At 34.0% G+C, this 19,720-nt stretch overlaps 1 protein-coding gene across 4 annotated transcripts in view; it reads right to left on the reverse strand.

The window, feature by feature from the left end:
* The window catches only part of LOC124369909 (nascent polypeptide-associated complex subunit alpha, muscle-specific form-like), a 183,801-nt gene that overhangs the window by 71,650 nt on the left and 92,431 nt on the right, over positions 1-19,720 (reverse strand). For all 4 annotated transcript variants that reach the window (XM_046828080.1, XM_046828081.1, XM_046828079.1 and 1 more), the window contains 2 exons: positions 9,233-10,476; positions 5,166-5,282 (listed from right to left, as the gene is read on the reverse strand). In XM_046828080.1, the coding sequence (XP_046684036.1) occupies positions 5,166-5,282; positions 9,233-10,004 (889 nt within the window). In that variant the 5' untranslated portion in view covers positions 10,005-10,476. The remainder of the gene's footprint in view (positions 1-5,165; positions 5,283-9,232; positions 10,477-19,720) is intronic.

Here is a 19,720-nt window from a genome sequence, read left to right on the forward strand (position 1 = left end):
TTTTTAAGGAGTGACCGATCCCTTTTAAAGTTTTTTTCTGCCTGTCCTCTTGAACCATCTGTCTGTGTGAGGATCTTATCAAACAGAATATGGGGAGAGTTGATACAGTAAAGGGTACTGATAAAAAGTGCAATGGTCACGACGGGATTTGAACTTACATTATCTCTAACTCAGACTTCCTGGGCCGTTCAGCAAAATTGGCACTCCCAATACTTTCACACCATGTTTAGAAAACTTTTTTTGTGGACTTTCATTTTTCACACCATCGGAATACTTTCTCTACATTAAAGATGGAGAAAGTAAAAAACGATGAACAACACAAAGTATAGTTATATAGATGAAAACTAAACTATGAATTGTGATAAATCTTTGCAATTTATAAAACCAGACTATTGTTATTAAAATTTTGTTTGAATAATTGTAAACACTATCTTTTAGAAGATTCAAGGCAATTCAGGCCTTGTTTTCCAAATCTAATGTTATGTATTCTTCTCTCCCTGTACTTATCTCAAAGAACCTTACTTTGTCGAATTTCATCAATCAGCTGTTCCACTTTAAATAATCAACTCCCAACAAATTATCGCTTCCCAAGATGCTGAACAACAATAGTCGGTGAGTTGAACACAAGTGGACTGGAATACAGTGCATGCCCGTCCACTTGAATGTTCCACGCTGATCGCTCCGCGAACGATCCTTGTTAACTCATTCAAGACGTCCATGGATGCCAGTATGAATGGTCCGATTAAAATCATATTAAGTAATTTTTTAAGTCCCATCTGCAAACGTTCATGGATGACTATGAAATTTCCTTTACAACCCCGTGGATATTCAGCAGCTGTTCATCATTAACTGCAAATTTCAAGATATTGGGGTAAAAGGGTTGTTTCTTAGGTCTCGTTTACTGCAGAGAATGGCTATTAAAGTATGTTGAGTTCCCTTAAGTTAAAGGTTTTTGCAAGCCTAAACATGAAAGGAGTACTGCTCCCTACCCCGGTTTTACTGGAAGAGCTAGGAACAGAGCTGGACTCCCCTTCTTCCCAGGTGACATGAGTGAGATATAGTAGCCACTATCCCTGCTCATGGTGGATCACAAGGCAGAGAGCAGGTCCTTCTAAGACATAGTGCAATCAGAGGTTTCCTCTGCTTCTTGTGGACACAGGTACACCAAGGATTGCTCAGTTTGTAACACCAGGAAATTTCTTGGCAGAGGATAAAAAACCTTGCATTTTTTAATCCAAATCAAGGAGACTTCAATTGCAAAAAGTTTTATTTTTAAGTTATTTGTTAAAGTATCACACTATGAAAAGACTTATGTAAATGTAATGGAGATTTAATTGTACACATGTAGTGCAAGGTAAACAGAATCGAAGAAAAATAGTTTTGATCTGCAGTTAAAAGGGGAAGCAAGCAAAGCTTTTTAATAAGCATACATATTAGTCTTATGTGTTTTTTTCAAAAATTTAAATCAGCTAGATACTTAGTATTTTAGTGAGTTTAAAAGACTAAAACAACTTTCATGAATTCAACATATTATTTTCTATATTACATATTATATTATTATTAGTGTTGTATCTATAGTTGGGTATCTGACTACAGTGTCTCTGCCGTTAATCAGTATAAAAGGGGAAACACATTCAAAAACTTTCCAATAAATGTCACATAGCTTCTGTAGAGAATAACTCTTCGTGATTAAGTTTTTCCGTCCAAAACTCAGTTTCAATGCTTTCTATGGTAGACAAATTATATGTTTGGACCTTCAGAATCCTAAACTCGTAATTACAACATTACTGAACCTTGTGGTAGTCCTTCTGTGGGTACAGACTTTCAAATGATGTCATTGTGCCTTTTTAGAAAAATTTCGTTTTCACCCCAGATTGTTATATTAGAGCAGTTCAGAAATTAAGATGCAAAGCGTGAATTACTGTAATGGTTTTGTTTGTGTTTGTTTACTTACATCTTATTGATAACAAATGCAACAGATTATTGTATGCAGTTATCAATTTTAGATTAGCTGTGAGTGTTGCACAAAGAAGTGTCGACTTGATATCATTATATAAGATACTACTTATATAAGATAAATATAAGAATGCTACTGATTCCAGAGCAACAACAGAACCTAGAGACTGAGTGACGTTTTCTGATTCTAAATATGAAATTTCTAGTCTCTGCCAAAAAGAAGATTATAGCTAGTGAAATATGTTATCTCTAAAGGCATTGCTGTATAATAGACTACTTCTTTTCTTCGGGCTTACAATATTATAATTACGTATTGGAATAAGATATAAAGCTCTCAAACCATTTCGATATATCCTAAATAAAACTGAACATAGCACCAATAACAGAAACATTTTCCGCAAACAACAATTAACATACCATTATCAACCATTATAAATCGATGAAGATAAAACAACCATGAGATACATATGCGAATCATGTAAATTGCATAATGATGCAGATTTTGTAAAATTAAGATTAACAAACTCAAATTTAAATTAATTTTTATGGCAAGATTATGTAAAGAACTGCAATATAGAATTTCAAAGAGTTCCTAGAGAAATTGACATGTATCAGTAGCATTTGAACGTTATCTCTTTTGGTGAGTTAAACTACATATAATCACCATACACTCAGATTTTTATATAGGAATATTAATACAACTACAGACATCCGACTCAAAACACACAACACTACAAGAAAGAAGCTTAAACAGATTTTGGATGTCTATCACACCGTATCACCAAAGAATTGTGAATGGCCAGATCATGTGAGGATGCATTTTTTGACATTCCATTCTTATAGATAAACTAATTGGTGGCGGTCCTTTCCAGGAAATTAAACTATGGTTCCTAGATGCAAAATAAAAATTCCTAGACTAAAACACATCAAAGATATCTGAACACAAAGGTCATTGATTCAAATATGTGAACGATTACTAAAGTTATTATTAAATACACCATTCTCAGAATATATTTTTTCTCAAAGAGTTTAGTAGAAACCTGTTCCCTTCAGCACTGTTCCCTTGAATACACCACAGTGAGTGGTGCATTACAGAGTCGCACTCAAATTATGAAGGACTTTTGAGAATCAATATTCAAAACCTTGTTTTGGAAAATACAGTACAATATGGTTTTTCGTATAATTGGGACCAGAAGTGTTCCAGATAAACAAAACTCCAGATGAACCAGAAATACATTAAAAAAATAATTACAGATTACTAACAAGGAATTTATCTGTTGAAAGTAAAAGAGCCAATTTATTATACTATTTTGAAGAGATTAAGTGTAGAGGAAATAAATAAATAATAATCAAAAACAAATAATGTATAGTCAGCCTCTTTTGCTATACTTGGTAAACTGCTTCCAGAAATTACAATTGAGCTTGGACTGAATTTCAATCCCATCATTCCTGATGATGAATTGTCTGACTGTCGTTCAATGTAAACAGTCAGCCAGTCAACAAGTCAATCAACAAGTATACCTGTGCCAAGGCATCAAAATGAGTAATTACATCTGGTCCTTTATTATCAGAATCTATTTCACTCTCCTCTGTTACATTGAAGAACAAGCTACTGATACAATTTCTACGTTAGTAGAAATTGCACCGATGTTATTGTCGGTGTGAAGCCAATCACTTACGTTCCCCAAATTTACAATTATCAAGTTCTGGTAGACTTATTACAGCACCGTTAATTTGAAATTATACTGTACGCATTATTCTGAACGAGGAACATGTGTAAACAGAAAAAAATCATACTGGAAGTTCAACAAAATATGCTTATTATCCAAAACATTAGACACTCTCCTCTCTGTAAAACCGATTAGGATTCACCGACAAATCTAGAAAAATGAGGTGTGCGAATAAACGAGGTTCACTCATTCAGTAAAATAGGCGACTTTATGTCAGGTGCAATAAAAGCATTTGCATAGAACAAAATCAGATTTATGCCTTTTGGTTTTCTTAGTATACTGTTTCTGAATCTAGTCCGTCTTTGTATACACATTTGCAAAAACAAACTCTACTCTGAGATTTCTTTCTGAGAATCCAGCTGTGGAAATTATAGTTTTACATTGCAGTTTCATTAGAGCCTCAACAGGCACTCTTACACAGATCACAACATGCAGCTTATTATTCCTGAGTCTGAGATTTTCACTGTAAGAGGTCTCTACCTTCGTACCCTCTTCATATCACTATGCCTTGTTATAAGGCTTCATTCGATTGTTTCCGAGTTCTGCGGTGAAACTAGAAATATGCCTCTTTTGGATAACAGAGTGAAAATTTCTTTATCTTTCTGGTGGTGGCTTTAACAATAAATTATCTCCCATAACAGAACGGTAATATCTATATATTCGTCCATTGTAAAGAACCCGTACAAACACACTTTTCAGTCCAGTAGTCACTGCACAGTTGAGATTGTTTACCGAAACATATTTTGAACCAAAATACTTTGACTTGTGTGAAGTGGCATGACCAGTCGAAACAATTTGTTTTGAGTCGGAACGTATCTATCTTTATGCGGTCGCTCTAACACCCGTATCAGATAGCCTAGTAAGAGTAATATTTTAATAAAAAAAGGAGTTTCATTCAAATTCATATCTTTATTTCAAATTGAGATAAACGTAATAAGCTTAATAATAATAAAGAACTTAACAATAAACTTAACAAATTACACATATCTGCCAGATTTTGACAAACTTCAGGTATGACATTTGAACCAGAAAGTCAAGAGCCCCAACAGCGTCATCGAAGAAATTCGTCTACTGAGTAGAACATGCCATCTATTAGAAGCTCCGGAGCCTCTTCCTGAAGATTCATGGTTAATTTTTAAAGCGTATTGGGAGTTTATTGTTAAGGGAGTTAATGTCATTTATTATACATGTACATTATAGTACATTATATGTACATTTAAGCATCAAATAATAAATATTCCGAAACCATAGTTGAAATTCTTCAAAATTATCTAGTTTTGTGTCTGAATTTCAAAATTGTTCCTGGGGTCGACCTTCTGATACTTCACTTGATTGTGGTGGGGGAGGGGTGTTTCAAATATACCAGACCCCCGGGATGGCAAACCGCTCCCCTCAAAATGGCACCCTTAATCCGCCCACATATGATATGTATTACATGTCAACAGTGAACACATTAATATGCATGATAGTAGAACTCACCATTTTCATCCAGGTATATGTTGATAGAGTCGGAGTCTGGGAGTGGAATGGCATCGTCGCAGTCTTGGAGCTCACATTTGACAGGAACCCCGTCAGCATCAAGGGGAACAGGTCCTCCTGTCAACATCGATAAGCTTTATTGATCTCGCTTTCTCACTATTACAAAAGTTTCGAAACAACGGATGATCCACCCTTGTGACGATCCCATCACATTTATCTAACTCCCTTGAGGACAAATTCCCATCACTGTAAGCATACCAACAGGACTTCAAATTCAAATTCATCAATTCATAAATTTATTGTGAGAGCATATTTTGCTTTTCGCTTTTCAGATTTCAAATCGTTATTAAAAGAGGACAATTTAGAACTTACCCAATCTATTTTAGGATTGAGACAGTTTGTTCTCAGAAAAGAACCAGGTTTACAGTTTACAACTAACATGTATCTTTTCCAGTACACACCACGTCAAATCATTGCACAAGCAATTAAAATGTTGAGATATTTCGGACTTGGTGTGGAGAGCCATTGTCAGGGCTTAGGTGTCAAACCAAAATTGTTCCAGCATGCAAATTACATTTTTGTTTGAATTTCTAAAAATCACCATAATGGTTCACATTTATAAACTCCACAATTTGATAGAAAAAACCAAAAGGTGAACAAGTAACAATCAGCCAGGAAACGAATCGCAAATATCCAATGGCTCTACGGGATTGATGAGGTCAATATAGTTAGTGTATCTACAAAGAGTGATACATGGATGAAACCATTCTGATAATGGAAAAAAACACTATGATCAAGAAAGAAACTACTGAGTACAATTACCTTTGGGTGTGTACCAGAATAATGAAGGCTATTAAGCTAGAAGAATAGCAAACTAGGCACATTTGATTGTGTTTACTTGAGGAATTTGTATAGAGGTTATGATAATGAGGCTCTAATGCTCCACAGACTTTTAAAGGTTTTCCATAAAGAACAAATTTGTGAACTTTAAGTTACATGCATAATTACCACTTTTCATTGGAAATTTATAACACTACACAATTCGTAATGATCCCAAAAATGAGTGATTGAAAACTTTTTATGTACAAAAATTTAACTTCAAGGACTATATAGACTGAAGGGGATCACTTTGAACAGACCAGAAATTTTGTTAGCTCGCAGAAGCTCTTCTCTATCATAAAAATTTTAAAGTCATTTGTATGGAACCACTGGATGACATATTGGGTTAAAAATAAGACACAGTGAGGAGATACTTTTCATGCTCAAATGGAATTATAACTGCCAGGACTGTAACTACACGTAGAGAGAAAACCTGAGTCACGAAGACTAATGTATGTCTAAATTAATTAGGTGTTAATTACCACAGGATGGGAGGTCTAAAATGACTTGCTGCCCTATGAATCATGTTTACTTTCAGATTTATCACAATTCTTTTTTGTTTTATGTTAATTACGCTATTCAGGGTTCCTGTTTACAAATAAGTTTTCAAACAAATAAACACTTCTATAAAGTCTATAAGCTCTAACTTTCATTTATTTAAAAGTACTTTAACTATCCATAATTCAGTTTTATTTCCAGAATGGTTTGAGCAAAACATAACTGCAGCAAAACTTTAAAAATTTGAAAAATAAAAGTCGATTTAAGGATTTGTAATTAGTAATTACATTACAACAAGAACATAATATACAATACACGCCACAAATTAAAGCGCATAATACAATTTTTAATGTTTATATAAATGCTTGTATAGTTAAATTGTTCCACTAACCATAGTTTATTTATACTTCATTTAGATTTAAATTTCAATACGTTTTATTCCAGTTTTATTTATTTGTGTCAACATTTGAATATTCACATTCAGCGGAGCACGTGTTTTAAGTGTTAGTAATTGAATTTTACTTAGTATGTTTTATAGTAATACTTAACACAATATAAAAGGTGTACGCCATATATTAATTTACTATATACTATTTTTCCAAATATCCCGAAAGGTCTTACACAACGGTTCACCAACACAATACTAATATTACTTAAAACTGCACCAAATATAATTGTCGTGGCTTTGGTGGACAGACATTTTACATTTCTGGAGAGTATATAGCTGAACAGTCAGGTACACACATCCTTGGCCCAGGCCATAATAAGGCAAAAACCAGAGAAAACCAGTTTCTGTAACCAGTGCAACACAAGGTTCTAAACCAGTTTTAGTACCTACGCTCACATCACAGCCATTATTTAACGTTACCAGTTTGCATTTTCCAAAATATTACAGTACCTGAAGGGTTAATGATTGAAAAACACATACGATTTCTGTTACCTACATCATGTTTTCCAGTAATCATTGGGGGTCCTGTATCCCACAAAAAGGTTTGTTAAACACAACCACTGCAAATTTACCCGAACCTGCTTTTTACACATCCGTGTATTTCTCACATTTCAGTCAACTTTTTGGTTTTAAAATTTGTAACTAATAAAAAGTCATTGTGTAAAGAATGAAGAAAAGAGGCACTATAAAATATTGTCTCAACATTTACAGGGCTGTAGTCGGTAATGTTTCCTCGGGTCTTTTGCCTGGGACCCGGCCCTAGAATGTTCTTGAGACAGAATTTACATCAGGCCGAAACTACTAAAACTATCAATTGTTTGCATAGACTCACAGCTATAAATAGACATGTGATTTGTACCTCTCACAAATATTAACTGTACTAATAAAAATTTACTGTAAATATTTATGAATCTCCTTGGGCTACATTTATCTTTGTAGCTTTGAACACAACTTTAACTAATCATTTTGTCAACAGTAAATAGTATACATGAAAGGAGAGGGGTCTACCTACATCATTTTGCCCAGAGTCTGTAAAAGTGGTTGGACTTAGTGCTCTTGACCATTCTGTAGTAACAAAGGTTATTTTTTTAAATCACCCATCAATAGAGCTGTGTAGTTATACAGTTTTTGCTAAAGGATATGTTAATAAATAGAAAATAACTTTTACTGTATCTCAAAGACCTTCCCGTACAAGTCGTACTGGATTTTGTGAGTACAAGTTCTGAGAATGGCTATTTTGTTTTCCTAGTATAACCCCCATTAGGAAAGCCATCATATCCTAACCCTCAAGGTGTCACTCTGTACTGGCAGCCCTATTTTAATAAACTTTTAAACATTTTTTATCCAAAAGTCCAGTTGTAAACTATTAGACACCAATTCATTCACAAAGATCTGGGCAACAATATAATAATAATAAACAATAGTTTCCATGAAATTAAATTTTTTAGACCTAATATGTAAACAATATTTAAATTTTGAAAATATTTTGTATACTCCATTGTAGAACTCTATACCAGTATGTTGTAAACAAAATATGTAAATTTATAACCTGTTCTACACTTTATGTTGATTACAAAAATATATACCAATATTTATAGTTTGTTTCTCAACTTTTACAAAAACTTCCGTTTTATTCAAAAGTGCACAGTTACTTTTTCCGTCAAATGTGCACAAATTGCTAGATCTGCCTCTGAAGTTTTCACTCATAATTAAAGTAAACTCATAAAATACAAAAGAATGAAAACGATTAAGTCTATAAAACACTGTAAAATTCACAAATCCACAAGAATTAGCTCATCCGTAGCATAATAACAAACATGGCCAACCCGTATTACATCACCAGACGTCAGCTTTCTATAGAGACCGAAATATTTTGTGGCAAACAGAGTAGAAAAAAGCAATATCTAACAATAAACCAGTACTATATTTCATGCTCTTTCGTAATATATTCGTTAAACGTCATTTATAAAAACATTAATACTTGAATACATAACATTTGTACATGTCTGCTTTGGTGACGAATATTCACCTTTGCCAATTCAAATAAACCTTTGGAAATGAGAATTCATTGCATGCCAGCTCAATGGTTAAAATGTATTAAAATTAAGTAAGATTAGTAAAAGATTGTTGTTCACCTTTCACATACTTTCACCTTATCTACTAAAAATTTACCTTTAGTTTCAAAACAGTGAAAAACCTTATAAAAACTTAAATTAAATACCAAACAGGTTTGAGAAATTACCTTTGATCCAAGAGTCTATCCTTTTGGCACGCACTGCTTGGCTCTCAATGATCTTTCGACGCTCCTTTTGTATCTCCTCCAAGGATTCATCTACGTCCAGCAAGCTTATGTCCGGTAGGTTCTTTATTTCAATAATCTTCTTCCTTTCCTCCTCATATTTCTCCATGATCTGGGCTCCGATATTCTTCTTGGTGTCAACGGAGGCGTCTTGTTCGTGTTTCATCGGTTTGATGCTGGCCACAGGGCAGTTGCCGGTGTAGTACTGTCCGCTGTACGCTAGGGTGACATGTTTCGCTCTAGCATCGGCATTCACCGTTAGGAAGTCTTGTTCTGCACTCTCATCCGGAATGATTGATTCAATGGCCTTCGAGGTCTCCACATGACTGGAGGGGATCTTGGCCGTGTTCCATGTGCCGTCTCCTGATATTTCAATTATGGATGTAAACTCCTTAGAGTTCAGTGGATCTTGAGTCTCGGTGACTCTGGGTTCCGGAACTTCTGTTGCCTCTACTGGTAAACTATCCACAGTTGCTTGGAGCACAGTCAGGTTGATCGGAATGGCATGGTTAATATTTTCTACTATCACTTCATTGCTACTAGGACAAGTACTTACAGTGACTGGGAAACTTTCAGATACGCTATCTATCGGTTCTGTAGGAGATTTCGATTCACTTTTTAAACTTACATCTTTGGTTAGGTCGTTCTGAGGAGGTAATTCCTGCTCCTCACTTTTGTTGTCCTTCTGTTCTTCTTCCATCGTTGTATCTTTCATCGTAGTAATCTGATTGAGCAATTCTTCGATACCGGGCCGCAGTTTCTTCTTTCTAGGTTTCACAATGGCGGAGCCGTTCAGGCTAAATTTAATGGGGAGAGAGTAAATGGCCTCATTGTTGTCCTCACCGTTGCCAGAGATTAAATGGAAGCGTTCCCACGTCAACTTGTCTTGAAACCCATTTGGTGGGGAGATGTCACTCAGTGGAAACAGTTCCTCGAAGCACGATTCTGAGTTGAATATGGCACCAGGAGGGACTTCATAGATGTTCGGATCTGGGCTGATTGTTGTTCCTTCTCCTTCCAACAAAGACAAGAAGATGTTTGCCGGTCTAGACTCGAGCAGAGAATTGTCTACGTAGTCATAGATGTGGTCCTCAACATCATCCTCCGGGGAGTAGCTCAGGAGTAGAGAAGGGGAAGGCTGGAGGTACCCAACTGTGTTTTCATACACTGGTCCGTCTGATCCAAACCTACAAATAATACAACATTATTATTTCTACACATATGTTATATTATCTGTAGTTAGGGATGTAAAATACCTAGGTACTTAATAATCAGGCTAAATACCCAATGTTCATATATATATATATATATATATATATATATATATATATATATATATATATATATATATATATATATATATCCGGGTATTTTAAACACTATAAAGTTATTAATATTAACAAAAATTGTAACTGATACAGAACTTAGGTTAAAATAGAATTTAATAGGTCTAACCCAACAAACTAAAATGTCTGAAAAAATTCTTTAGATGTAAACAGTGCATTTTGATTATTTAGTGAAAGAATAAAAAACTGTATCTAATCCATAATAAAAAAAACTGAAAAATCTTTGCCACGTATTTAAATTATTATTGTTACTAAGCAGCACTGATGGCGCTGGACTCTTGTGTGTTCAAATCCAAACTTGTCTGGGATTGCTATCAAGTCATTTCTTCCCTTGCCAGAATCAACAATGTAACTGTTTGTTGGGTTCCTGGTCATAAGGGGATCCCTGGGAATGAAAGAGCTGATGCCCCGGCCTACCGAGGCTCAGCGTCAATTATGACAGGCTCTCAACCATTCTGCGGTATTCCAAGGTGTGAATCCTTTGAAGCTGTCTCAAAATGGGTTTGCACTGAACATGAGAGAAGGTGGAGGTTACATCCGGGCATGAGAATGAGCAGAATGGTACTACAGTCGCCTTCCTCCATAGTGACGTCTGACCTTCTCTCACTAAATAGATCATGTCTTCTCGGGTTATAGGTCTGATCACGGGACATGGTCACCTGAGGAAGCATCTTCACAGAGTCGGCATCCTTCAGGAAGATCCGCTCTGTAGAATGTGTGATGAGCAGGATGAAACTGCCAAACACTTGCCTTGCCCTTCAATAGCAAGAAAGCTGTATGCCATCTTTGGTAGTTTGGACAAGGGTGGTGAATTTCCCCAGGAGGACCTGATAGGTTGGTTTTGGCGGATTGTGGAACTGCTGAAATCATAGACTGGTAGGCCTCATGGTGTGCTTCCCGTGTGCACAAAACGCCCTTGAGGCTTAAGTGCATGGCATTAGGCCGCCCCATAGAAGAAGAAGAAGAAGTACATTCTCACTATGAACGTAACAAGCACCCTCCCCTCCCAGATCTTAGTTCCTATTTTCTAGTGATTAAAGTGAAGCTTTTGTTAAAGTATTTTATTACAAATGAAAACAACCTATATACTACCTAGCTGACTGACTGTTACCAAAGCCCTCCACTCGAGGGGCTGGAAAAATTTCATTTCTGTCTGATCTATGTCTGTTCGCACATTTGATGACAATTCCAGTGTGTATTCATTTTGGGAGACAAATGATTTAAACATCGATGAACTGGACTTAATGTACAGGAGAGCACAGTTCGTCCTTGGCATTGGACAGTCACAGATTAACTCTCCTTGAGATCAAAACCATAAATAAAACTCTGGAGTGCTCTGGTCTACCACTTCTTCGAGCATACATTTGTGTATAAATATTTGTTCTCCACAGTCAAAAGAGTATTCTGAGCTGAAGCCACTTGCTTCCCATCCCAATTGAAACAGGAAACCTGTAATGATTAGGGACGGAGAAAATTAGATAGGATAACTTGTCCATTGCTGCGCACAGAAATGTGGAAAAAGGCCAAAAGCACTTGCTTTAGCGGCTGGAGCCATTGCTGAACTGAATCACAAAGAAATGCTTCAGCAATCTCAACTTTCGTAAAGTTACTAGTGCAAAACTGATACAAAACAAGAGAAACACAAAGTTCCCAAAGGAATCTTTGTTATCCAATTGTGACAAAAATTATACGAATATTCAAGTTTTCATGTGAAAAGCCTAGATACCATTTAGGTATAAGCTGTATTTTTTCAAAGGACCTACTATTGTAGTTGTTGAACAACTAAATGCATAATCAAGCCAAACTCAGTCAATTCCCATTCTACAGTACTTCATAATATCAATTAAGACCTTAGTAACCGGAAGAAAACAGTTTGGTATCATTAGAAAACAGTTTGGTATCATTTAGTCTGCACTGTTTGCTGGGCATCTCTAATACTGACACACTCATGCTACATGGTTAACACCTGCCCAGACAAGCAAGTCAAGGCGTGATAGTGTACGCTTGAGGCCATATCTTCATCTCTGTACACTAAACATGCAACCACCAGATAGCAGCACTGTGCTAACTCTGAACAACAGTATTTTGCATTCTTAGCAACATACATGTACACAAACAGAGAAGCGTAGAAATGCAAGAAAAGGGAATAAAGAACACTGGTAGACCTACCTACAATGACTACTTTTAAGTCACTCAACTCAGTTGTGTGCATTTCTTGCAACTTTAGTTTTGCTGCATCATATTCTTCACCTACTTAAGTTCCTATGATAAACTCAGAGAGTCAAGATTACTTCAAGCACCCAAGATCGGAGGCCAGAGTTGGACTCTAGACAGATTGCCATATCGTAATTCTCAATAGTGATAATCAAAATTGCAACTCTAAATAAACCAATACACTATCGAAGGAACCGATAGAACGTAACGAAAAAGTTAGTGTACAGATTCCCCTTAGACCTTAAAATGAATAAGATTCTTCCTTGTGCCAAGAGATACCAAGTTTCAAATCTCTAGGATCTTTTAATCAAGAGATTTTTCACTGACGGAGAACACGATTTCAAGAAGGCTTTGGTGGTTCCTTTATAATGACAAATTGCCTTTCTCAATATTTTCAGACAAACTGGTCACCTAGAATTTGGAATTGACGACCCTTCTAATTTTTGTCCCATAAGAACAATGGAACTATCTTTTTTATCTTATCAAGTTTTGCCAATGTTTCATACACTGTTTCCGATATTTTGTTAGTTACTAAACAGAAAAGTCAATGTTCATGATTAAATTGTTTAATTATTAAAATCTATAAACATTTCCTGAAAACCTCACTCAAAGTTCTACCTTCAAAATGAGAGACATTGAACATATTTATTAAACAAAAAATATAGAAATATAGGGAGAAAATGTATTAGTAGTTTGATATTACTCTAATTGACCAAAGCTTGAGATTGATTTGATATAGCTGGTTTTTTAATGTCGCACAATATATTAACTAAAAGATATCTATCAAATAATGTATTTGATCATATTTTACCAACTTCCTTTTTGAAGTCTGTGATAAGTTGTTGGTTTTAATTGTATTCAAAAAATGCATTTTGTCTCTGTATTTTAATTAAATAATAATACACATCCAGATACTCAGTAACATGTTATACGCTACATAATATGTTTGGAATCAACAAATATTTAATTAATTGTTTTTAAATTTTGACTGACAAAATTATACGTATTGTATAAAAATGTAATAGCTTTCTTAGAATTCAATAAACTTCTTTCCATGCTTTAAAAAAAATACATTTTGTCCTTATTTTTCTGGTATTAAAAACAAGCAGACATTGTTATACAGTATAATGGTATCAGTATTAAAATATACTCTAGGTAAAATTTGGCATCACTATGTATTGATCATTGTTACCTACTGAATTAATTATTTAATTATTATATTCTTAATATAACTACTCTCCAGATAAGCTATACATGTGTATGAAACAATGAATCAACTAAATGTTTTCTTTTTTAATAGAACAATATTGTGGCAATGCCCCCATATAGTGGCTGTACTATACTCTGTGTTTTCTTAGATCACCGTAAGTTATTACAAAATGTTGATAAGAAACAAAACAACGGAAATTGAAAGTATTTTTTTCTAGGCCAAATACTTCATATTAGTAATTAGCCTAACACTAATTTTATGAAAATAAACGGATTCGATAAAACAGGATGCAAGGACTTTATAGAACGTAAAGAAACTCTTATCACCAAATTCAACAGTAACTTCATCAATGTGTTGCTATATCACATGGTGAAATGTCATATGATTGTACTCTATTTGTTTAATTGAAATTTTCTTGTCATCTTGGTTACCGATTTGACCAAAGTAAAAAAGTTACACCTGGTTTTATTTTACATTTAATTTTCATCTTTTTATTCCAAACTAATACAGTTTTTCCTTGGACCAAGAACATATGTACCAAGTTAAAAATCTCTAAGACCCTTCTATGAAGAGTCATCACACATGTGGACAGATAGACAGACAGACAGAAACGATTTCTTTGACACAACCCCAATAAGATGTTTAAAACCGTTTAAATGTTTAAATCTATATTGGATTGGATCTAAAGATTTTTGTAAGTAAAACGTCTAGTAACAGAATTTTCTTTGTTTTTAATAATTTATTTTGTAAGAAAGTAATACGAACTGAGAGTTTAATTAATTAGTAAAAAAATAAAGTTTTGTATCCATTGTTTTTATTTCATTAACATTAGAACTGGCAATCAGTATTATAATATCAATCTGAATCGATTTATGGTTGACAATCGACATTATAATGTTGATATTAAACGCAATTGTTTTGACAGTTACAATACAAAATCATCACTACAACCACTGTTTATATGCCATTTGAAACAGAAAGAATTGCTGATTTCAACGGTGAAATTTGGCAACAGTGATGTCACAGTGACATCATAAAACTTGCAGAAAGATCGTCTTCATCAATCCATTTTGAAAATGAGTGATATATCATCGGATTGGTTTGTTATGCCAGCTCTCTTTTAGGCTACACTATGATAAATTTTGAAAATACTTTTTAAACTTTTTGAAAATAGTTGTACCCGTAGTTACAAATTTAGGTTCGTCCCACCACTTTTCAAAAATTATAAATTGGTTATTAATTAATTTAATGTTTTGTAGTGCTTCTAATTATTTAAATGTTGGTGTATTTTGGACTAAATTAGTTGTAAGAATTATACATTTGTACATTTTTGAAAACTAATCTTACACATAGTTACAAATTTAGCCTTTCGTGTATTATTTGTGGTTAAAAAAAATCATTTTTCTACAAGAGAACCTTGGTACCATTATATATTTTCTGAAACTAGATAAAATGAAGAACAAATTGGCTATTTCAAATTCTAATATTTATAAAATTATCACACTTTAGCAGGGACAGTTCCACCACTTTAAAAAATAACTAAAATCTTAGTGTAGTAATATTTTTGTGGTTTATGCATAATGTGTTTATACCATAACTATCCCCACATTTTCCTGAAAATATAATGTATTACACATAAAGGGTTATATTAAGACTGTATTTTTTACTAAATGTTTAAAGTAGGAGTACAAACACTAAAAAAATGGCCTGCAATCTGAGGAAAATATGACTGTCAGCCAGTTCAAGGGTTAAAGATTCCTTGACATTGAAGCAGTAAGCTAAATAACAGTGTTCCCACACCATTTGTAAATGCATACTGACATTAAAAGATGCAATACTCTGAATTATGCAATTCTTATTTATGACACTTCTTATCAGGGCTTGGGCATTAATTTTGTAATGGTGAAGTTAAGAAATTATAATCAACTCAATTGTGCCCTTTGCCCACCAAGTACTTTTCTGGCTCTATTTTTGTCTTTAATTGTAAACTACTTTGTTTAAATAATTTAAATAGAATAGCCTATAACTTGTTTTACCTCTGTCTAAATTAGCTTCTCTATAATAGGACTGATAGATTAACTAATTATTATTTCAACAGGGACAATTCTTACAATTATTAAAGCCATGACTAACTCACATGTTCTAGATTCTAGCCTCTACCCTCCAATAGAATGATAAGGTTAGGGCATATATATTAGGTTAGCTATTAACTAACTCTATATTACTCTATTATTATGTTACTAATACCAGTAATAATAAACAGTGAGTAATGATCACGAGATTAAATCTATAGCTATAAATATAAGAAATGGTATGAACTAAACTTACAATAAGTAGCTTTAGCTGGAAACTGGCGCGAAATTAGTTAGTACGCAAAACGCGGCACACCACCAAATCAGCTGTGTTTTGTTTTTTAGATTGAAAATAAACATAAGAAAGAGCCGCTAAGTTATCGTAAAAACTTATCGCAGTTCCACAAACAGCCAACAGATAGGGCGTGCACTTCTCGACACATTTGCATATGCAAGAGATAACCACGAAACTAGAGAACATAGGTATACACAATGGTCTATGCACCAAACACTTGGAATTAAAATAGGGCTAGATAATAAACTCAAAGTAATACATTATTAAACATCGTCTCTCTTTTAATCTCCGAATAGTAACACGATTAACATTTCAAAGCTATAAAATACATACCGTATAACAGACATCAACTTTATTAATTACAATGCCGGTTGAATATATTACTTGTGGGCTGGTCACTGACGCTGGAAGGAATATAACCCGTAATAATTAATTACTGGTATTACAATCTTAGCCAAATGCCTGACTCAGTAGAGCATTCAGGTGAGCCTAATACAAACGTGATCGACCTATGGCCTTGGTGAGAATCAATTATGGCAAAAATTACACAGAATCTGAAAATAGAAGAGAATAAACATCGTAATGAATATCGACGGGAGCCTTATCAATATGACCTAAATTAGATAAGGTCTAGCTAGAAATTAGATAAGAGTTTTAAGGAAATTAGAATCATTATTTTGTGAAAATGTAATGGGGATAATTAATTGAAAAATTATAAATAAAGTTGGTCCAAAGCACTTTGTCCAGGAACAAACTACGGAGAGCTTGAGTGCAAGACAACATTAATAATAAGGCCGGGCAAGATGGTAGTCAACATAATTTCCATGGTGGGAAGGGTTGTTCCTATGAATGTTGAGTTAACCTTGAAGAGCCTTGAATCTTTCACTATTACAGACTTCGTTACTTACTTTCTTTATCTCTTCAGACGAACATGAATCCAGATTTCAGGAGTCAAGTCTGTAGCAGTGTCAGAATCCAGACACTGCACTAAGATTATGGTGAACTGAAGCTTAATTCAACATTCACACGGAAACAACCCTTCTCACAATAGCTACTTTCATGTGTAGAAAACTCGGTCGCTTCGCCGTGCTTAGAGATCGTGTCTATCACATCGTAGTGCACTTAATTGTACATCTGATAGGGCAATGAGAATACCTCTTCACCTACATTACAATATTTCGTATTGTCTATGTGTCTCTGATGTAACGATGTAACGAGTTCATTTTGAGCTTCTTCGATGCCGACTTTTTTATCTCTTCAGACGAACATGACTCCAGATTTTAGGAGTCAAGTCTGTAGCAGTGTCAGATTCCAAACGCTGGAATAAGAGGAAGGTGAGTTCAAGCCTAACTCACCATTTACATAATTTCCAAGTTACGGTACTTTTTGATATAATGGTTTTGTCTCAATATGTTTAGATACAATATGTATTATACATCAATCTTCAGCGACCATGTTCATGAATGCAATTGGCCCACATTACATGATCCTACAACGGGTATACAATTGTAGGAAGTAGAGTAGCGCAATACACAAACAATAGATTATACATTTCTGCATTCTGGAGGAATTGACTGTTGTGGAGGTAATTATTTTTATTTCCATTGTGTTCAGCTACACCGTATAAATTGCGTTGTCGGTTCACAGCTTATTATTTGAGTTAAACAATTCCTGATATTTTCTAGTAACAGTTTTATTGGTACGATTTGTGTGTTGAACTAGAAAATCTGAACACGCTTTTTAAGTTACATAAAATTTATTAATGCTAAAACCAGGATTTACATCAAACTTACGCATACTGAACTAACGAAAATTATGAGTAAACAACATTTACAGGTTAAATAACTAAATTGACACGATAGCTGAATTCTTGAGATGAAATCTCATGAATGTTTTTAGCCTTGTATCCTTCGATGACTCAATCTTTATGCAACACTTATTGCCTCTATTAAGTTCACACTGCTAATCTTATTAAGAATTATTTTGTGTTTTGCGTATACATATGTAATAAGTGACATAATCATGGTAGATGTTTTATGAAAACAATCATTATGTACGATTTTGGTAATACACTTAATATAATGAAAACACTAAACTGATAACTAGTAAATCCGTAATCAGTTAGCTAAGAAAAGGAAGTTCCATGACGGAGGGCTGTTACTAATTTCCTCAGTGCATTAGAACTCTCTGAATTGCGGGTTAAAAAAGTACGTTTATTTTGAAGAATGCAGTGAAACAACTATGCAGAATCCACAAAGTGACAATCGTGTAGAAAAATAAAATATTTCTTAGAGCCACCAACCGGAAGAAGGCAAAACGTCCAAATTCATGTACTAATAAGGAATTCAACTTGTATATAAATAGTTCACAGTGAGTGATATTTAACTTTGGAACTATAAACTAAAATATAAATAACCTAATCTAAGAATTTGGAAAACTGGAAAAATATACTGTACCAAATAACTTTTTTTTTTTGTATTTCAATATTTTGGTAAACAATAATTTCTGATTTCAGACAGCCAAATCTACGGTTATCCCTCTCAGTTTCCCGTATGTCGTATTATATTTGAAATAAAAGCGTAATTTGAAATATTCCTCCCATAACGATTTTGCATTGGTTTCGCAATAAAAAAATGTGAATTTTAAAACAAACCTTCTTATGGGCATAATAATTACATTTTAATAACAAAAACACATGCACACACAAATATATATATATATATATATATATATATATATATATATATATATACAAACTATACTACGAGGCTTATCATTGGAAGCCTAACTGTTTGGCTCTTCTATTTATTGATTATGTAAAGAGATCCCAGTTTATAACTGTAATACTATTTTAATCATGAGAAACTAACTTTTTAGAGTCACTTAAGGTTTAAACAAGATATTTCAGACCTAACTCATTAATCACCAGTTTATTTGTCACGACCCAGACTTGCAATATGTCTGGTACTAAAGCTGGCCTGGCAAACATTCTGCCACATGAAGCGCTGTAGACGGTGATCGCCGACCAAAATAAAAATACCCCAACCATTCATCTTTACTGTACAATATGTTTCATTAACATAACTTACATTCATTGTCTGATATCAAAAAATTATGTAAGGTGAAAAAAGTAGTATATTTTTTCGTAAAGTAAAAGTACGAAATAAAGAAAATTAATTATTAATGTAGAAGAGAACATGCCACGTATATTTTAGTTGTCCGAAAACACGGTATGCCTAAATCGAAGCCGCAAACTAACATCATGGTATAACAGAATAGCAAATAATTTACTAC

This window comes from Homalodisca vitripennis, chromosome X (assembly GCF_021130785.1).
Source record: "Homalodisca vitripennis isolate AUS2020 chromosome X, UT_GWSS_2.1, whole genome shotgun sequence".
Classification (NCBI taxonomy): domain Eukaryota; kingdom Metazoa; phylum Arthropoda; class Insecta; order Hemiptera; family Cicadellidae; genus Homalodisca; species Homalodisca vitripennis.